Source organism: Haemorhous mexicanus, chromosome 22 (genome assembly GCF_027477595.1).
Source record: "Haemorhous mexicanus isolate bHaeMex1 chromosome 22, bHaeMex1.pri, whole genome shotgun sequence".
Classification (NCBI taxonomy): Eukaryota; Metazoa; Chordata; class Aves; order Passeriformes; family Fringillidae; genus Haemorhous; species Haemorhous mexicanus.
The window spans coordinates 3,095,236-3,117,205 of NC_082362.1; the positions used below are offsets into that span (position 1 = coordinate 3,095,236).

The 21,970-nt window shown below is 42.7% G+C and overlaps 1 protein-coding gene across 2 annotated transcripts in view; it reads left to right on the top strand.

Annotated features, from left to right (window-relative positions):
- CASTOR2 (cytosolic arginine sensor for mTORC1 subunit 2) overlaps positions 1-21,970 on the top strand; it is a 127,854-nt gene that overhangs the window by 65,186 nt on the left and 40,698 nt on the right. The window contains exon 2 of one of the 2 annotated variants that reach the window (XM_059866337.1): positions 17,205-17,430. The exons of the other annotated variant lie outside the window; for it this stretch is intronic. Coding sequence (XP_059722320.1) covers positions 17,334-17,430 — 97 coding nt within the window. The 5' untranslated portion in view covers positions 17,205-17,333. The remainder of the gene's footprint in view (positions 1-17,204; positions 17,431-21,970) is intronic. 2 annotated transcript variants of the gene reach the window in all.

The window sequence follows — 21,970 nt, forward strand, 5'->3', positions numbered from 1 at the left end:
ATGTATGCAGTGAACTTTGAAGATATTGAAAAAGAAATTAAGTGCTAGGGTCAAGGGAGGAGTGAATCACTGTGATTTTCAAATTGGTAAATGTGCATATTCTAGGTTCACGGAAATTTGGGGTGAGGGAAACACATCACCTTCATGTACTCTGGTCTTCTTTCTCCTAGAGCTGGTACACCCATTTCGTGTAGATTATTCTAGTTAGCAGACCTTAGGTCCTGGCTGATCTCTTCTGGATCAGAACCAGAGAGGAAAAGCCATTTCATTTCAGTCCTGAAGCAGCAGTGAGAAACATCCTTCTGAGATGCAGATCCACTGTGTGAACACAGAGCAAGACTCTTGGTCTCCTTGCACTGAGGTTCCTCTGCAAGGTAGGCATGACAGTCCTTCCTTAAACCTTCTTTGGCTGTCTGACATGGCTAGTAACTTCTCTAAGGCCAGAAATCCATTAATTGACACATTTTCTAGGAGGAGATTCTTAGTCTCAGCTCATACTTCACAATAAATTGTCGAGTACATTAAAAATAATGGAACTATTTGAACTAACTCAGCTAGTTATAGGGGCAGAAAAAATGTCATTCTAATAAGAAAAGGATAAAAAATGAAAAAAACATCTTGCTGGCAGTGCTTTGTTTTGATAACCATCATCCTCAGACAACCCTGTCTGACCTTGGATTCAGGACCATCACATACTTTAGTACCACACTGAGTTCCTATTTCAATAACATCAAAATGGTAAATTGCTTTCAGTGTCCTCTCTCCTTTTTGTGTATAAACTGGGTGAGAAAACAGCTTATAAATAAGTCCAAGCACAGAGCCAATCTAGGAGCCCAGCTAGGAGCAATCTTTATTTAAAGTTACAGGGGGAAGCAAGCTAATAATTGCATCTGGTTTTCTGAATATTCCTTCAATAACTATTTTTTGTTTAATTTTTTGCCCAGTGACTAGGCCTTTGTATCTGAGGCACAATGGCATGAGCTGCTTGCTGGCATTTGTAGTGTTAGATTCCTCCCCCGGACAGCCTGTGGTTGCTAGGCAGAACGTGTTTTTCTCTACTACACACTTGTACAATCACTCTCTTCTGATCTCTGTATTGGCTAGACTATGCTTTGTCTGGGGTTTTTAGATTTTTTAGGTAATGTTGTATTAATGACCTAAATCCAAATTGAAATGTGGAGATTTGATTATTGCCTTATTAGAAATATGTGCTTGGTTAGGGAGGCTTTTCCTGCAATGCATCTCTGCTGATATAGATCAATAAACATTTTGGGGGTCTGTGATTACGTCAGATTTCTGCCCTCTCCCAAGAGGCAGTAGGGTTTGGTGGTTAAAGCTTTTGGGGGAAGGGAGGAAAATGAGAAATATATAATATTCCAAGGTCTGCTTTGCGTCACATGGGGAAAAGAGCACTTCTTCTTCAAGCTTGTATGTGAGTGGGTTTGCAAATTTTGACAGCATATATTATTCCTTATGTTTGTAACCTGCCACATAAAGTCTTCTGGTTCAGTTTCTCTGCTCACTCCTATTTAAAGAATTACTGCATAAATAATACATATTTTTCACTGTTTCCTCCAGCAGATGGGTGTGTATTGATATCTATTTTTGTTTCACAGCCTGTGGTGAGAAAGCCAAGACTTCTCTTCCTGAACCACTTGACTGGCCATGATTTCTTCCTTTAAATTTATTACATCTTGGCTGCTTCCTAGTACTTTCCTAAGTCCAAGATAAATGACCAGATAGATACCAGGGCTCATTTTTATCAACCCCTCTCATAAATGCGAGACCTACAAAGTTTTTCTGACTGAAAAAAAGGAACAATTCATTGAAATTTTAGGTTCTCTAAGATCAGGATGCAGCTCAACAGAAAAGTAGCAGCCCTCTTTTTTTTTTTTTTTTTTTTTTTTTCCCCACTAGAGAGCATTTGACCATCTACTTGTTCTTCCACTGGTGCATTTCTGTTTTTTTCCTGAAGGGTGGACTTAAGGGGAGAGGGTGGTTTGCCTTGTTTGTACTGGAGCTGGCTATTGTCTGCCAGCTGTGAGGAGACATGCCAGGGTACTAAATGTGCAAGGAAGGGCCAAGGCTGAACACATGCTCTAAGGCCTTTTGAAGCATTTATATAGTGTAAGTGCTGGTAAGACTATGATTTCTCATCTTTCCCTACTTTTTAAGTGAATTTTATATGGAGCACTGTGAGAGATGGGTAAGTGCTGTTGTCCCCTGTCATAGGCTGAGAAGTGAAGCACAAGGAAAGCTGAGAAATCAGTGGTACAAGCAGCAGAATTAATCCCTTTTCCCATAGCTGAAAACACTCAACCATCAGTTCCCAATCTTTGCTAGCTGTGAATCTACTTTACATTTAAACCATACTTTTCTCAAGTTCACAACCTGGATGAGGCAGTGGATTTCCTCCACCTTGGCACCTCATAAATGCTATGGCCTCAGTCTAGAAATGGAATCTTCAGTAACCCATGGAAAAAACAGTCTGTCATCATCTGCAAACAGAGAAAATATCTCTTTTGTGGGAATCATTGCAAAATTGCAGTGTGCAGCACTCCCCGGGGTTGCAAACCTCTGAGTAGGTTTGCCAGATGTTCTCGTGAGAGCAGGAGATGCCTCAGGTTTCCCAAGGATCAGCAGTCATTCCTCAAGATGAGAAAACTTCTGTTCCTGACAGGCTTGGAGGATTCTCCTTGATCAAGTGAGAATGGAAAACCAAACAAACTTAAATCCTGTCTGTACCCAGACACAGATTCTCAGGGCCAAAAACTTCATCAACTTTATTTTCTCCTGGTACCAGTGATCAGTCTTTCCAGGTACAAAATCTCCAGAACTAATGATGGATCAAGGGTAACTCATAATCCCAGTGCAATGTGTCTAGTTGTTTGGTTTTCACTAGAATCAGTTGAAATCATTCTGTCTGACTCTAGAAATGCAGACTGATGCATGTGCAAACTAGCAGTTCTCTTTTGAAGAGAATTTGCTTGATGCTTTGAGCTAGTTCTTGTTAAAACAAAGGGGGGATGTGGTCCTGTGAGGTCCCCAGGACAAGGTGAGAGATGAGAATTTGACTCTATGTTCTCAGAAGGCTGATATTACCATATCATATCTTATGAAATTATATACTAAACTATAGAGAAAGGATACATCAGAAGGCTAGAAAAGAATGATAATGAAAGCTCATGACTGACTCCTTAGAGTCCAAGACAGCTGATGGTGATTGGTCATTAATTAAAAACAATTCACATGGAACCAATCAAAGATGCACCTGTTGGTAAATTATCTCCAGACCACATTCCCAGGCAGTCAGATAATTATTGTTTTCATTCTTTTCTGAGGCCTCTCAGCTTCCCAGGAGAAAATCCTGGGCAAAGGGATTTTTCAGAAAATATCATGGTGACAGGGGGATGTTTTGTTCTTTGATGCAGTAGTAAGCTGATGGTGACACAGATCATAGCCAACCATGATCTTCTTCAGGCTTTTGGACTGATAATCACAGTCTAGGGTTTGTGGAAGGGCTTCTCCAAGGGCAAGTAAGCCATTCTCAAGGGAGCAGCTTTGCTGTTGCCCTCACAAGGTGAAGGCAGAGGGAACCAGTGCACTATGGTGAAGTTCATAGGTCTGCTGCAGGCTTTTCTGTTTCACCTTGGACAAGTCTCTCATTGTGTCTCAGTTTCCTCATCTTAGAAACAGAGATAATCCAATTAAATCACCTCCTAATAGGTCTTGTAAAGATTAATTAGTAAACATGTGGAAATGCTTTGACAAATAACAGGCAAAGGCCATTGTAAATAATAATAACTGAGGGAGTTTCTGTCCCTCAGGAGTCCCTTTTACAATGGGTGCCCTTGCAGCCCAAGGAACAAATCAGGTCTGCAGTGGAACAGATTAGAGATTATGGCAGGAAAAAATACCCTCTATGGGAAAAGTTACATAATCTTTTAGAAATCTCATATTTTAGCTTTTAATCTTGCACAGGATTAAGATGCACAACATCAAGATTACAGTCATACAGTTAGGAATTTAGTGGCTCCATCTTCAAGTCTTGTTAGAAATGTAATTATTTGTTCTATGCTGTCTGTCCAGTGAAATCTTGTCTGAAATACTGTCTTTAAAAAAAACCAAAAAAGATGAAGAAGAAAAGGTTGGGGTTTTGCAATTTTATTTGAAAATGCAGAATTTACAATGCAGTTGTAAATGTGAGCCCAACTACATTGGTTCTTCTTTTAATATTCTTGTATTTCTGTGGGTGTGGCTTTTCAGTGGAATGTGCTACCTGTGTCCCCTAGCTGGCAGCAACCAGAGCTGGCAACATTGCCTTTGACTGTCTGGGCTGGGTCCTCTCCACCCCTGGCTTGCAGAGTCTGTGAGAAAAGCCTTTGCCAGGAGTTTTTGAAACACAGGGAAAGTTTTGTCAGGAAGTGGGAAATCTGCTGATTTCTGCAGTTCCTGTTACTGGACTCTCAGAGACAAAATCCTCAGTTCTTTTGGGCTGTGGATCCCATTTGCTCATGAAGCAGGGGGAGCAGAGGCTGCCATGGCAGTGCTTTCCTGGCTGGGAGCAAAAAGCCATGGTTGACAGGTTGGGAAGGACCCAGCTCTTGCTCATAGCACAGAGATGGCAGTCAGGAAACAATCCTGCACAGGACACGTGCACCCACAGCCATGCTCTGAACACATCTTGAGCCAAACTTTTAATCTTCATTGCTTGTCAATAAAGAAGAAAAGGCCAATTTTTGCTCCCTTCTCATCAGCAAATGTCAGCTTTTGGAGATTGAGTCTGGTTTTAATTTTCCAGGTTTTTCCAGTTATTAGTGGTGTGCTATCCTGTGAAGAGGAAGAAAGAGAGCAGCCTGATTTCCTGAAAAATGACCAGAGCCTAACCTGGATTTGTCTTCCCAACCCAGCTCTCCAGTGAGAGTGGACATAATGATTATTTTTGGAATCTACCTTACCATGTTCCACATTTTTAGCCAAACATAATAATGATGCTTTGTTTGTGGAGTGTATTCATACTTCCTCTCTTATGAGACCTCTGTGAGGTAAGAATTATTTTCTCCCACATATGAGGAAACTGATAAAAAGGAGACCAAATTATTTGTTTCAGGTCACATACATACTTTGTGGGACAAATCAGATTTTGCCTTAACTGGAAGCCCAAACTGACATCTGCTTATCTGCACTGCAAAATCAGACTTTATTTACCACTGTATTGCAACAACCTGAATACTTGTTCTGAGACACTGCTGTAAAATTGTCATTTCCTCATGATCCTCCAGGTGGTCTGCAGTGAGTCTCTCATCCCTCTGTGTCCATGGCCAGGTGGGAGCTGTGTTGACACATGAGAACAGCTTTTGTTTATAGACTTGACTTTCCTGTGCAATACCTTTTATTGCTGGGTCAGTGTCTGGCCTGGCAAGAACTTTGTCTCTTTCTCTTAAACTCAGGCTTTGATACTAGTCTGAATTTTTTGTTTCTTGCAACAGAAATTACAAGTAGCTAAAAAAGGAGGCCACCAGAAACAGATTTTCCCAAGTGGGCATTTTTGTGCATTTCACAGACTGCACCAATCTCACTGGAAATGCATTTCTCTTTTTTGTTTAATTTTTAAACGTCAGTGTAAAAGTATAACCAGCTTAGTTTTTAGATTGCTGACAAAAGTTTCAAGTTACAAGGATTGTAAGAGGAGAAGTAATGGAAATGAGATGAAAGCTGGGATTTCTGTATAAGCATTTCCTTTTATCAGTCCTTGGTTTCTCTCTTAGTAGACATTCGGAATGGAGCTCTTTCCTCAGGAGGTGCTGCTGCTTTTAGTGGAGAGAAGGCAGCCTTGTGATATATGGATTTGCAAGTACAGCCCCTCAAGAAGGACCAGTGTTTGTTATCCTATGGCCTGATTGAAAATGATAGTTGCATGCCCTAGTTAAATGTTGAGTCCCTTGGAAAGCAGAGGGGATGCTTGTCAGAGTCAGGATTTCAGAGCTGGGCTATGTGTTTGTACAGCTTTATTTAATTCCAAGTTACCCTTGGGTTATTTAATTTCCTGACAGCTGCAAAAACAGTGCTCTCAGATAACAATGGTTTCTAATTAGGCAATATGCCTAAAATGGTAGAATGTTTTATTTTGACCATGACACTGATGTTTTATATGCAGCTTGGAGATGAGAAAGTTGAGCAAGTTGGACTTCCAGCTTCCTCTGGCAGAGCTGTGTCTCTCTTGTGATCCCCAGTGAATAATGCTAAAGGCATGGCCTCTCCTCTGTCCCTACACTTCAAACACCTCTCATTGTTTTGCACTGTGTCATCAGTAAATCTGCCTTTCAGCTGGAACCACCTTCCAGAAATATGTTTTATCAGCACAGCAGGACTAACATGACTTGCATAGCTGAGGCTACAGAGCATTCCAGGGTGAAGAAAGCAGGTGAGATTTACCTGTAGCTGAGGGCTGTAGCTTCTTGGGCATTCTGTTACACTGCATAGCTGCCCAGGTGTTGCTTTTATGGCTCATGCACTTAGTACAAAATCAGTGATAGAAATAAACATACAAGTCAACTATTCTTCAAAATCATTTATTCAGTTTAGAAAGGATGTTAGCATCAGATTATCTTAATTAGATCCTGACATGATTTCTGCTTGTGGAAGGTTCATGCTTTGGGCTGTGCTATTTGATGATCTCTAAACTCCCTTCTGTGACAGCAAAAAGTGGCTGTTGGCAGGTCTGTCACCTCCTTTAATTCTTAGACATCCCTTGAAGTCTTGAATCTAAAAGAAAATAGATAATTTTGTTCTGCTGTTTTGCTCCCTATTTTAATTCTTTTCCAGACTCTCAACTCTGACAATTTCCATACCACTTCTTACCCTTGCAGAACTTTTAAGTTCATTGTTTAAGATCCTGCCCATATAACCATGATGCAGAATTGCACCTCTGATAAATCAAATGCCTACTTAAAAGTTTTGCAACTTAATTAGGGGTTTGCTGACCTGTAGTCAGAGTTTATCCCTGCCTTTCAGATGAGCACTATTTACATCATGTCCTGTACCACTGACCAGGGGCTCTTTGGAAGGTTTCTGTTTGGATTCTCTTTAGGCTTTTGCTTTTAGGTGCCTGATCCTGTTCAGATACCATAATACAATGAAAGAGAGATTACTGCATCAACTGCAGTGTAAATAACAGTGAAGAATTATTCTCTGTAATGATCTGGCCTTGCCCAGTTCTTTTGAGATGCTGGTTTCTTTTGAAGAGCTGTGGGTGTTGGCTCAGATTGGCTTGTGGCTATATGGGCACTGTGTCCTCTGTGTGAGATCAGTAGGGATAGGAGATGAGCAGGAAGTTGTTATTCTTCTTTCCCCACTGCAGTTTCCTACCAGTCAGTAACTGAGGGATTCCTAAATCACAGGTTGAACCTGCATCACCATATTTAATAGCTATCAGTATACCAATCCACCAGAGAGTTGTCTAAGCCCTTATGAAGCCTCTTCATTCTATTGGTCTCCATGACATCCTCTGTCAGCACTCTGATAATTTCACTGGGTTTCAGGTGTTGTCTGTTTGCACTGTAGCATGATGTCTGTGGTCTGACTCAGTTCTCCTCCCAACAGTTCTTAAGGATCTTTGAGCATCAGCTTGTTGTTTCTCAAAGAACTATCCACAGTGTCCCCAGGACTCTTAGGAAAGAGGATAAACAGAGCCATAATAAAAATACAAAATAACAAAGGTTGTGCCAGGTTATCCTGCAGATGTTCCTCCATGGAGAACTGACTACTTCTTGTTATTTTTCTTAAAAGTTCTGTGGGAGATCTTAACTTTCTAAGACAAATTCTGCCTTTTGATGAGCTGTTTCACAATATATCCTCCCTTAAAGTCCTATCTGTGACAGCTGTATTACAGCTATAGTGCACTTAACAGAAAATATCCAGTAGATTTTCTCATGGTAGAGAAGAATAAAATCCTAAAATAAGAACACTTCATCCCCAGAAGACAAATCAAAAGAATTACAATATGTTTGGGTTCATACCTCCTTCTGTCTTTCCCTCTCCCTCTCTCTATGAATGTGCTTGAGTTTGAATCATATAGTTCATAAATCCTAAATCCTGACTAGAATCAAAGTCAGGTGTAAGATGCAATGTGCTTCTTCAGAGATGCAATTAACTTCCTTCAGAGCAGCATAAAACCTCAGGTTTATTTTCCTTCATAATCCTTCTCCAAGGTTTCTGCAGACCATCTAGGCACAATGGTAAACATGTTCCAGTTTTGCTTGTCCATTTTTCTTTTGGGTTTGCACTCTCTGGAACTTCCATCACCATATTCTACCAAAACATTCTCATGTTTATTTTACAAGATTTACCAATTCCTCTTCAGTTCCAACTTCCATACTTCCACGTTTCTTGAATTTTTACACTTGGAAAGAATTGTATCTCCACAGTCACAGTCTGTATTTATTGTTTGAGTTGGTTTTGGAGTACATTAACTTGAAGAGGTTGATAAAATGTGAGAGGTGACTTCTCAAGGACTGGCAGTGTCAGCAACACTGGCATTGTGGTTGACAAGCCCTTGGAGGGTCCCCAGAAACCTGATTTCTTTTTCTTTGTGTCTTTCACATTGCTGAGCAGATTGCAAGCACTAAGTAACTGTTAATCTCTGGAGCCCTGCTGAAGTAACTGTATCTGTGAGGTATTTATTTCACAGTTGTTTTCTTCTGCTTCCCTGGGCTTCGTTAAGATGTTTATTTACTGAAACGCTTTGAGCTGATCTTGTATACTTAGGAGTTGCCAATTTAAATATATATGTGTGTGTGTGTGTGTGTGTGTGTGTGTGTATAAAGCCTATATATGTTAGTGTATATGCCTATATTTGTATATATTTATTCAGGGATAGAGAAGATGTTTAAGAGAAATCATTTTTAGTTCTTCTTTTTCAGAAATCTGTCCTTAAACTCTAGCTTAAAACTGAAAAATATGTTGGATTTTCACTATAAAATATATTGGATTTTTCACTGCCAGGACCAAACCAAGTTTTTCTGTAGCTGGCAAGTTAAAAAAGCAGCTCACACATGGGCACTGACATCCTTAAGAAAGGCAAGCCCAATAAAGCAGGGAATCCTCAGGAGTTTGATGACAGGTTGTGTCCTGACCTCTTGAGTACTGTTGTTGTACTGCTGACATCCTCAGGTTTTAAGTTTGATGAATTAGGTGTTTTATTTTGTTTCTTTTAAAAAGTAAGTATTGAGCTTTTGGAGAAGTGGGATGAGAATTTATGTGGACCATCATGTGGATAAACCTCTGTTGGATGCCTGCCCTTGCATTTTAGCCAGTGAACAAAAATAAAGTAGCCTCTTAAACAAGCTCTGTGCTGTTTGCAGCAGACAGGACTGCCTGCTCTGATGGATGTTTACCGTGGTTTTTCATGCTCTAAATAGAGCAGATAGAATTTTTCCCCCAAAATTCATTTTTAGAATTTGTATCAACAAATTCTTGACCTAGATGAGTGCTCCCAACATGCCACAATGTGCCTAGTTTTAGTGGCTTGAATGTACCTTTCTGTACAAGGAAATGTATTTATGTGTCCAAGAATCAAGGACAATCCATGAAAGCTTCTCAGATTGTCTCAGATTACCACCCATTTGGATGAAAGGAAACCACAAACTGAAACCAGTTTGCTTTCAAAAGTATAATTTGTGTATCTCATAAACATGAAGTTCAAAGGAACTTCAGAGTGTACTTCACCAACCCCAAAGGAAAATACTCTTGAGAACAGGAGGTTTAATAGCTCTTTGTGGACTAATGGCTGCATCTTTAAGTCATTTGCACCTTCTTAATTTTAAGCATATTGAGCTGCTTTTAGCAAGCCCCTTGTGTGCTGAACATGGCTTCAATATCCAAAAGATGAGGACCCCTTTCTGTCCTGCCCCATGGAAGTGAGGAGAGGCAGGGCAGGTGGATGAGGCTGGCTCTTCACAGGGGAAGATGGCATGAGCAGATGTCTTCTCTACACAGGAGTCTCCTTGGGTGGCTTGGTGTCACTTGGGTTCTGTGACAAAGGGCATTGATGTTCTGTTGGCAGTGCAGAACACTGGCTTTGGAGCAGGGCTCCTCTGTACAGGACATAAGGTGTGTGCTGGGCTACTCCTTGCAGAGCACTGCAGTGTTTCAGGTGTATTTGTCACTAATTCTCAGTCCTTAACTAGCTGCTTTAAAAAGTCACTTCAGCTGAGAAGTTTCTGGAGGGAAATTTACTGGGGAAAAACCAGCCTGTTCTGTAGAGATTCCTGTGCTTGAGTTCAGGAGGCTTTTGATGGACTCTTCTGGACTGGGACACTTTTGTTGTCATTGGGCTCCTGGCATAGGGTGCAGTTTGCTTCCTTGTTTGAAAATGCAGAAGTAATGCTTTGAAGGCACTCAGTGGAAAATTGGGTAAGGAGTTAAATACAGCTTTTCATCTGCTGCTTTATGTGGGTTTGAATTTTTCTGTTTCTTTTGTTTTTCCTGCAGTGAGCTCAAGGCAGCTCCATGACTAGGTCTCCTAGCCTCTGCCACAGGATAAAGAATGATAGTCATGTGGTCCAGAAAGCAAAAATCTGAAAGGCTCTTGTGTGTTTACCAAGTGCTTTTTTTCCAAGCAGCTATTGCAGCTCAAAGATTCTAGGTGGCAAGAAAAGTTTGAACAAAAAAGCAGAAGGTCCTTATTGCCAACATGAGCAGAAGGCAGAGAAGCTTCATTACTGATGTGTGTATGACTAAGTTCAGTTGCTGAATAGTGACTTTATAATATAATAATATAATTTACAGTGGACAGATATGCAATAATCTCTTGATTTTCTCCCAGCTTCTTTCTTCAATTCTAACATTTTAGCTACTCATGGGTTAGAGAGTAAGACTGATTTGGCCTTTTTTCCTTTGGGGTGAGTGAAACAAGGCAGCTGCTTGTCAATATAGGCCTAATTTCACCTGATCTTCTCCAGCTGGGTGAAATAGTGGAGTAAGAGCTGGAGTCACTGATATCCTTTGTGTGAGTAGTGCATCCACTGAAAACACATCATGCTTAGCAGGTTGGGAAGCACTTAATAAGGAGAAGGCACTTGTACTCAGAAATGAGAGAGTGAAATTGTGTAGAAAATTCTGTCAGCTAATGATCTGAAAAATATTTTGCAAAGGCTATTTTCTATCCTTACTTCTAATACATCTTACACTTTAATCGCCTGAACAACTGGAGAATCACACACATTAATGTCACAGTTCACTTGGGACAATTTGTTTTGCAAGATAATGAACTGTGTCAGCAAAAGTTTAACACTTGCTCTAGGTGGGGCTGACAGTTCAGCTTTCTGGTAGCTTTGCCAGTAAAATGCCCATGGTCTGACTAAACCTCTGTGAAATTTGGTAACCTGGGAGGAGGTTATGTCATCACTTTCTTCAAGTATTTTTTATTTTGTTTAAGGCATTCTCGGGAATAGCTTGGAAAGAAATACTGCAAAATACTGACAATTGATTTTTTTTGAAGAGCTCTAGTCCTGTCACACCCTGGCAGCAGAGGTGTCTTTGTGTGAGAAGGTACCTTCACCTCATTAAATCATTCAGCCCAGGTGGAGGTTTGTGTACCCTAGAGTTTTTCAGCCACAGTGTCAGGAGTGGCACATCCAGTCTGGTGGGTTTTTTGCAGTCTGTAGTGCAGCTCATGCTGGCAGAGGATGCTGTACCCCTGGTTTTGGAGGAGGCTCAATAGTGCAGTAGGGAGCAGAGATCCTTGGTGGTGTTCAGGAGCAAGGGAGGTTTCTGACCCTGGTGTTACTCTTAGGAAGAAGCAGAAGAAATGTATAAATAGCTATTCTGAGATTTTAGGGGACGAATCTGTGAGAATGATGGAGATACAGACAGGGGGTAGATCCAATGTCTGGGAAGACAGGTACAGGATCAGTGGGGAAGACAAGAAGAGACAAAAAAGAGTAAAGATGGACATAGCAACAAGGAGAATAGGAGGAGATGCTGCAGTTTGAGCTGTACTAGAGGGAGACTGGGGTGGAGAGGTGGGAGGAGGGAAGAGAAGAAAGAGGAACAGGCTGGTGGGTGCTGAGTTTGTGGGCAAGCAGAAAGTATCCACCTAGAGCACTTGCTCCTTGCACTGCCCACGAGGATGCTCAAGGCAGCAAGTACCTGCCAGACAGCAAGCAGTGTCTTTCATTCAGATCAGCTCAGGGCAGTGGAAAAGGCCAGCTACATTTTCAGTGCATTTCAGGAGGATGAGCTGGCTCTAAAGCAGCAGCATGTGCAGCAGGCCATGAAGCTCTGATACAATTGCAGTTTTTCAGCAGTTTTCAGTGCCCAAGATGGTAGTTGTACTGGTTTTGTTCCTGAGCATTTTGTTTAACTATTACTAAACGTGCCTGTGGTTATTAAAAAACTCAGTTTGCCTGTGCTAATTTACCTCCTCTTGTATGTGCCTCATGAGGCATTCAGTTGCATCATTACAGGCTGCTGCTTTGAGCTCTGTTACAGTGCCCAGAGCTCTGGCACTGGGGTGGCACCTGGCTGAGTGCTGAGTGTGGCTGTGGCTGCAGACAGCCCTGTCCTTCCCACTGTGGGAAGCTGGAGACTAAATAAAGCAAATGGCAGGAATGGAAATACTGCTTTCATGATATATTGGATTGTGGCCCTGCCTGTGACAACCTCTGTTTGGCAGCCTCCCACCTGCAGAGCACTCAATATTGCACCACTTTAAACATTTTCATGTGTAAAATAAATCCTCAGTTACTGTGCCAAAGTGGTTGAGTAGAGCAGGCTGCAGGATGATGATTTGTGAGTTGTGGGCAAGGAACCACCATTTTCAGCACCAGGTGCTAAATGGGTCTTTAACTTTCAATGAGGGGCTGGGGCACGTGCATTAGCCCTTCACTTGGTTTGCAGCATGTCAGGATGAGCTGTTCCCACTGGGGACTGACCAGTACTGTGGAGCTTGATCCCTGACTGGTGATGAATGCATTGCTTTCCAAGTGTAGGTAATAGCTCCTAAATTCCAGGCTGGCATGGGATCTGCTGTAACTGACCCTATGGAGAAAATGTACAGGTAATGTCCAGCTATACTGAGAAGGAGCACTCTTTTCATCAAGGGCACATGTATAGGGAAGTTATAAAAGCTTAATAAACAAATAAGAAGTTTATTGATTATTAACTCAAGTGCAGATTGTTTTTATGTGTCTGAAGGACCATCTATGCCACACTTGGGAGAGACTGGGCTGCAACAACCAGTGTTTTCTTGCTCTCTTTCATCTTTAGGATTGGCTGGGGGTTCTGGGAGTGGAGAGTCATCGCTAGCTGTGTCTGGTTCAGAGGTCTGGATTTGTTTACTCGAAGGAAGAGGTCATACAAGTCCAGTACAAACACAACGGCTTTGTTCTGTGAGATGCTTCTCTTCTGTGCTTTCTTTCATACAGTGCTGTCCCATGGCATTTCACAACAACAGTGGGGCACAGCAGAGCTATCCTTTGATTTCTAGGACCCAAGCTTTGGAGGCCCGGTTCTAATTCTTATAAATTAGAGGTTAGCTGTGTCAAAGCAGCACTTTGGGAACAGAGTTGGGGAGGACAGCCTGAAGGCTAGAGTGGAAGCTGAGGGCATGCTGAGCTGTGAGGCTGCTGCTAGGGCTGTGTCATGATCCAGTTTTAAAGTTATTAGAAATGCCTCTGCCCAAATTTAGGTGCAAACAAGACCATATGCCAAGGTCAGTAGTATTTTTATTTAATATTAAATTAAATAAATGGTCTTATTTAATAGTAAATATGAGAGAGAGGAAAAGAGAAGAAGGAAGAGAAAGAAGTAGCAGAGGTGGGGGGACAGAGAGACAGAATAAAGAAAATATCACCATTCCATGGATCCCAGTGATGTTCCATTGATTCACTCCAGCTGGTCATCTTGGTCATGAAGGTCCCCCAAAAAGCACAGAGTCTGATGGATTCATGGATATTCAGGCCAAGGGGGAATGCCCCCAACACAATCCCCCAGGGCAGGGACCAGGCTCTCACAGCAGACTCTGTATCTGTTGCATCGTTTTGTGTCACATGCAGTCCTGTGGTGCACAGCCTCAGGAATGAGTCTGGGGAGTGCTTTGGGGGGTCTTTGATGGATTATGATGCCCCCTCCTCTGACTCTCACTTGAATGTCCCGTGGATGTGGCCTGTGGGGTTGGAGGTTCCACAGCTGGGCCAATTTGTGTAAGGGAGGATGGGAGTTCAGTGCCTCTAATCAGAGGTTACACCATGCACCCAAAACCTCCTTCTCCCCACCCCACTTCACGGGGAGGCTGTATAAACCTGGCTTCTGTGGGCTCCCCCACCTCAAACCCAGCCAGAGATGATTCTCAGTGCAGCTGCTGGGTTTGGCTTTCTTGTGCATTCCTTTCCCTCAGCCTCGTTTGTTTCTCCCTAGACCTGAACGGATGGAACCAAGTGTCCCCTTTATCTTATCTAGGCAGCTTAATTTACAGACCAAAGTTCCAGTCAGGCATCTTCAAGGAGGCTTTTGTGGTTGTTGAATCTTTATACAGTTTTTGCTCTAGTGGGCAAAACTCCTCCATAACAGTGTTAAAGGCACGAGCCATTGTGGTGGTGTTTGCAGGGGTCCCAGCACAAGGGAAGAGATGAGAATCTTGACTCCATGTTTCAGAAGGCTGAGTTATTATTTTATTATATATATTATATTAAAAGAAAACCATATATTAAAACTACTCTAAAAGAACAGAAGAAAGGATTTCACCAAGGAAAGGAATGGAATGATAAAATCTTGTGACTGCTCACAGCCTCGACACAGGTGGCTGTCATTGGTCATCAAGTAAAAACAACTCACATGGACCAGTCAAAGATGCACCTGTTGCATTCCACAGCAGCAGATAATCATTGTTTACATTTCCTTTCTGAGGCCTCTCAGCTTCTCAGGAGAAAAATCCTAGCAAAAGTATTTTTCAGAAAATATGTCCGTGACAAGCCATTTCAGTCCCTGACAGGCTGTGTGCCTGTCTGCCCATGGACTGACCAGCTCAGAAGGAGAGGGTAGAGCTGGGGAGCAGGGTGTTAGTCTGCATCACTTAGAGCCTCCTTCTCTGGGACATCCATGATCTCACTCAGTCAGTTCTTGCAGAACTTGTGTTTATTCTGAAGATGTCTGTTTTATTTCTTTGCCTAAGAGCTTGTGCTGTGTTTCTGCTAAGCCCTGTCATGGGACTGACTTTTGCTTTTGATTGCCTGCAATGTACAGTGAAGTTCCACTTCACACTTCTTGGATTATGTCTGCAGAAATGAATTTAAACTATTCTTGTTTCTACTTATCTTCTTTGCTCTCCTTTGCTTCTCATGCTCTGCAAGCAGCCAGAATGTATTTTTGCTTATATCCATGGTCTCTCTGGATTAGATGGAAATGTAAACTCATGGAGGCAAGAAACACCTCTTGGAAACAAGTGCAGGGTCCTTTGGAGTATGGCTGTTTCTGCTCCATTTGCTGCAAGTGTTCAGTAAAAACTTAGATTAAAAACTTAGGTCATGCAAGCATTTAAAACCAAACTGCATGTTATATGAGCCCTCTCACAGTTGGTGAGGCATGCTGAACATCTTGATGCTGCTTTTCTGCTTGCTCTTTTTTTTTTTTTTTTTTAATAATTAGCGCCTCACCTTCCTCTGCAGGGTTTTCTTTTCCCCATCTGGTATGTCCTGCAGGGTAGGCAGGTAGAAGCCAAGCCACAGTGGTGCTTCTGGCTCAACAATTGGCCCTTACAGGCATCCTTTGGGCTGTGCCTTGTTCTATTCTAGGGTCTTGAGAAGCTGCAGAAGTGGCTGGGGGGTTGAACCCCCACCAGCACTGTCAGGGAGGGCAGTGGTGGCTCTGACAGAGCAGAGGAGTGAGTGCTGCCTGCTCCCAGGTGAGCAGTGGTTGGTTCATGGGCTCCCACTGGGGCCAGCACTGGGCAGCTACTCCATCAGGGCTGTCCTGGCCCCCATGCTGCAGGGCTTCTGCACCTTTTAAGTGGTTACTGCTTTGGCAGAGTTTAGATGAGCACTGCTTGCCCATTTTCTTTCATACAGACTAATCTGAAAAACCTTTTAACTGGTGTTATTTTCCATTATAGGATGGTTTGTGTTGGAAGGAAAAGATCATCTTGTTCCTCTGTTTCTCCCTCTTTCTAAACATTTGCATTTCTGTTGATGAGGATTTGCAGTAATGCAGATACCTCTTGATGCATTCCAGGATAAACACTCAGTGGGAGAAGTTCTTTGCTTATAACTAATCATTTTTCCCCCTAATTTGAATGGAAAGCAACATTTTACTTATCTTTTTAAACTGTCAGCTTAATTCTGTGTTTGTTACCAGAGTAAACTCTTGTCTCTGGAGCATTCTGGGCAATTTGCAAACAGAGAAGTTATACATATTGTGCTCAGCACAAGTGGGCAGGGGCCACTAGGTTGATGAAATGTCAGTTCTCCTTACCCAGCCCAGGCAGATTTCAGCATACCTGGAGTTGCAGGTGATGTTAATGCAGTCTGAGAGATGCTGCTAGCAGTTTGCATCGTGGATTGTGCAATACATGTAATCAATAGGCTGTTAAAGAGGCCACAGGCTCTCTACTGAAGAGTGATTTCAGGTAATGCATTAAATACAGCTGGGAATGATAGGGCTAACTACCATAGACTGGCTGTATTTTACCTGAAAATCTTTCAGCTGTGGGGCTTTTTTTGTCTGCATGGTGTATATTACAGATGTACACAGCTCTCATCTGTGAGTGTTGGAAGGAGGTGGTGATGCCCTGCAGATTCTGTTGTAAAAGCTAGGCAGGAATTAGGAGCAGGGCCTTTTAGATGGAGCTGGGATCCAGTGAGATGCTTTGCAAGATGATCTGTGGCAGACACTGGTCCCAGCCCCCAAAGCTGGTATTCTGTGCCCCAAATGGAGCTCCTCTTTGCTGGAGGCTGTTTAAAAATACATGTCAGTGAAACAGAGCTCACAGACCTCCTTGGCAGAGGGCCCATAGCTAATCACTAGAGATTTCACAGTGAAGTTTTTCAGAGTGTCTGTTTGATTAATGGTTCGTATTTTGCTGATCTGAGACTTTTTATTTTATTCTTAAATTTAATACATATTACTTATATGACTTAAATATGTTTAAATTCCATCTTAAATCAGTGGAACAATCTTTACAGTGGAGTTGGCTTTTTTTTTTTGCACAGCAGCAGCAGCATGTTTGCAGAGGCTCGTGCTTGGACATGCAGCTGGTTAGTAGGATTCTTCACAATCCCGTTGTATGCACTTCCCTGGAAGTCTCTTAAAAGTAAGAAACCAAAGAGCTCAGAAACACCATGGAACTGAACCTCAGTGCATTATGCCTCAAGGCTATGAGGGATAACCCTGCTGCTCTCCCAGGAGAGAGGTTTGGTATGTCAGGCTGTCGCAAAGGTATGTGCAGAGAGGCTGGGTGGGAATGGGAATGCATGTTTGGGTCCACTGAGATGACCTTGCAAAGTCCAGCTGGTTTCCCTTGGCCCAAATTTGAGTATGTCAGAGTGAAACCTGATTTTTACAAGTTCACACAGTCTGTATGCTGCTCCCTTCCTTTTCAATTAAACATCCTTTTCTTTCCCCCAGGCAGGAAAGCCCCCGGGCGCGCTCCCATTGTGGCTGCGCTGTCTGGGGACAGGCTGTGTGCTGCGACTCTGGCACCAGGGCTGCAGCACCAACTGCAGGCGGTGTTGGATAAACAGTGCCCCTCCATCTGTTCAGCCCTGGATTCCTGAGGATGTCTTTTCCCCTTGCTTTGCAGACGTGCACAGGAAGCCACTGCTATCCAAGTACAGCCGTGCCGAGGGTTCATTAACAAGGGATTTAGCAGTTGTGCCATGTTTGCCTGCAGGGCTTTGATCTTGAGAAGGGCACTCAGCAGCAACACCACTGCTGCCATATCGAGGGCCTTTGTCCCAAGCACCTGGGCCTGGAAGCAGGGGGGTGCTTTGAAATGAACTAGGAGTTTTTCTCCTGAGAACATGAACCTTTGTATCAGTTAATGTGTGTTTGCTATTTTTCAGTGCTACAAGTGATCTGTTATTGTAAAATCCCTAAGTAGTTTGTATTGAGGAGAAATCTGTGACAAATGCAAGTAAACCTACTGCTTTTGACACTTGTTTCTCTTAATATTTTCAGTCCTGAAGGACAAATGGACTGTATTCTTTGTGGTTAGCACAGACTACTTGCGGAAGAAGTCTCATGCATTCATACCTTCACAGCTCAAAACAACTTTTCAAGCCAGCTTTCCCAGCAGATTTCCTCTTCCTGAGGTTAATGGTTGAAGATCATAATAGCTAGGTGGCAGAAGTCCACAAAACAAGGCACTATCCTCCATGTAATACTACATCTTAGTACATTTGTCAAGTTTTTGTATCCTATTCCTTCTCCCCTAACTGCACTACTTCAGTCCACACCTAACACTGTCATGCCAGCTAATTTGTTTTCATGTCTTTGCTTCCTCTTTGTCCTGCTTTCTTGGGTTTTTGCTCATGTTCACAGCAGCAGCCCTGCCAGGCTGTGCTTCCACAGGGGACTGCAGTTGCTGCCTCCAGAGCACCACTGTCAGTAGTGGGGTCTGCTCTGTGCTGCAATGGCTTTTAAAGCAAACAAGTCTCTCCCTGAGCTGACATAGTGCTCTCCAAGTGGCTGCATTTGTTTGTGTTTTTTCTTTCTCCACCTTCCCGGGGTTGTTTTTGATCCTGTGTGTGACACCAGTGAAGTGCACAACATGCTGCCTTCCCATCTAGGTAGTCCAGGGTTTGGTTTATTTATAGGTCAGGAGAGCATGAGTGGCATTTCCAGGTTTAGGGAGGTGGAAGAGAGAAACAACAGAAGGGAGCAGCTTGCTAGCAAAGAAGAGATTATTTGTCAGATTATGTCTCTTGCTCTTCCTGGAATCAGCTCATTTGTTTTAGAGGACCAGCATGAGAAAGGCAGCAGTGCTGGGAGTGCTGTGCTTGTCAGGAAAGCTCTGTGCTAGGAGTACAGCAGCACAGAGGGCCCTTGCCTAAACTGGGGGTGACATAATATGGGAGCTTGTGGTGTGCCACTGAACTGATTTTATTTCTGCATTCAGAGGCAGTGTTCCTGCTTTGGCTCTCTTTAGGTTCAGAGATAGGAAGTATAGAAAGGAAATATTTCTGGCTTCTGGAAACTTTCTTCTCTTTTTTATGTAGTGCATAGTCTGGAAGCAAAAGTCTTTGTTGCTCTGCCAGTATGGCTGTTTAGAAGAAAAGATAAAAATATGCCAAAGAAGATTTTAAAGGAGCACCAACAGGCAATGATCTTACCAGCAGATAAAAAAAACCCTTCAGTTTTTCTTCAGCATCTCTTATGTAGTGCTTCTCCCCCACCCTCTTATTTTTGTCTTCTGAACCATCACTGTGAGATAGAAAAAAAAAACAGTATTGAGAAATTTAGTGTCTGCACAGAATCACAGCCTGTCCCTTTAAACTAAAGAGAAGCCTTAGTGGAATTTCTATTCTGGGAATAGTTAATTCTGTTTGAGGCTGGGCAAGAGAGAAGCACTCACAGGCTTAGTAGCAATATTTTTACTCCATTTGTTTTTTCTCTTAAGGATTTGCCTGCCTCATTTGATGGAAAGTGCATTTATTGATCAATCCTCCACTAAGAAGATCTTGGAGAAAAAGAGGGTGAGAGAAAGAAAGAAAAACAACCAAACAAAAAGCCAAAAGACAGTATTTGTAGCTGTAGTGCTGTTATGTAATAGCCATTATGTAATGTCTGTTGGTGCCAACTAAAAATATACTGGAAGATAACTTCCAATTCATTGAAGCATTTAACTAGCATCATTGCAGGGTTTCTGGTTCTCGATTCAACCCCTTCTGCAGATGTTGCAAAGAGCTTACAAGTCCCCTAGGTAGCACAACAGCCCATTCTGTCTTTTATCCTTCTTCTTGTCCACTCTTGATTTCTTTCTTATAGCTGGAGTTTTAGAAATGGTAAATCCCTCTTCAGGTCACCTCTCTGCATACCCCACTGACCATGCCATTGGTCCATAGAGCCTCTCCCCTAATGCTTTGTTCAGCTAAGCTTTAAATGTCTATGGCAGACCCTGGGTTTCAGGAGAAGCTGAGCATAAAGCGTAGCAGGGATTAGATTTTGCAGCAGGCATTGAAAACTTGACAGCTTCATAGGTAGTGTTTTACAGGATGTTGTTCTCCAGTAGCTGAGCTGCAGCTATAAGTGCCTTGCCTTTTCCATCCTTAAGCCTCCCCTTGAACTGCCAGCAGGACCTGCCACCGTGCCCAAATGCTCAATGCAGCTACAGTTGCAGAAGTGGGCACCCCAAGATACCCACAGCTGGCTCTGGTGTGATGCAGACCAAGGTTTGCCCTTCCTCTCTGAGGCACAATGTCTGTGCAGAACCTGGAGTACCATTTCTTGAGGCAGCCCAGGCTGAGCAGTGCTGCACGATGGAAGTGCCTTGACTTAAGGGCAGTGGCAGCCTCTTTGGGGAGGGAAGTAGACATCAGCTATGACACCCTACACAGTGTGGGTGTGACAGCTGTGGTCCCCTTGACACAAGGGAACGTGACAGGCTGCTGAAAGTGACCCAAGGAGGAGCAGCAGGGAGGTGACCCAGACATCAGCAGTGAGTTGTATCACTGATAGAGACCCAGCAAGGTTTCTTGATTTGGACAACAGAAGTCTAAATAGTGCTGGCTGAAAAAGCCATGAGCAAAAAACCTCTTTGTATCCAGGATTTCAGCCTGCACAGAGCCTTACAATATTGTAAATAACATGATGTATCACAGAATTGTGTGAGTGCTTTAATTAAAGCCTTGTGATAGTGCTGGGGGAGGGTAGTAGACATGTTATCACCAGAGATGAAGCTGAGCTGTGGTTGAAGCAGCTTCACACAGAGGGATTCAGATAGCGGGGTTTAGACTCCCATCTTGTGCTGTAATTGATGTAAAGCATTGCCATTTCTGTTCTTCATTATTGAGAAGTCATGGTACTGTTCTGTACCTAAGCACTGAGACTGTGCAGTGGCATAAATCTATATTCAGCTTTGTTTCTGCAGTAGATACATCCTGTTAATGGACAGTGGTCAAGGAGACTAATAGCTCCATTGCAGGCATAACAGGTGAGGAGAGGACTAGCCAAGCCCTCCAGAATCACTGTTTCAATCCCCAAATGGGATCAGCAGGGTTGTTTTTTCTTTTCAGAAGAGCAAAGATTTAGTATGCCTTCAAGACTTACTTCAGGACAAGTCTTGAAATATTTGTTTTGCACGAATTTACACAAGAAGCACCTTGCAATTGCATCCACACAAGCATGTGCATCAAGCAACACGTTTTGTTCTTGAAGGTGCAGAAGAAGTCATTGGTACCTATCGTAGTTATTGTTGTTGCTATTGCTTTAGTACAGCAGCAGAATGAAGTAAGAGTGCATGTAACTCCTAGTAAAACTCAATTTTCTTCTGAAGGAACAGAAACAGGGAACCAGTGGTGCTTTGTGCATGCATTGGCTACATGTCAGCTGCAATGACAAGGGCAGTCATGTTGTGTCAAGTTATAATAAGGGGGAAATCTTCATACGTAGAACTCATAAGATTTTATCCAGCAAGTATTTTTGGCTGCTTGTTTTTAACTGAAGCACCCTACTTTCTGCCACATGAATGTGCTTCAAATCCTGGCTCCTGGTCACATGCAGGAAGCCTTTCTGCTGGAAGATGCTTGTGTAGGAAGGGCAGTGGGTACTGGGTTAAAGCAGTGGATCAGGACATAGAAATCATATCACGTATGATCAGATGTTTTAACCTGGTTGTGTGTTGATGCTTGTCTCTGGTAATTGTTGAGCGATGTGGATGCTTACTCAAAACTACAGCAAATTAGGTAAGTGATAATTATTTAGCACTCTTGAGTACAGATTAGGACTCTACAGACTCAGGCCAGCATGACTTGCTTTC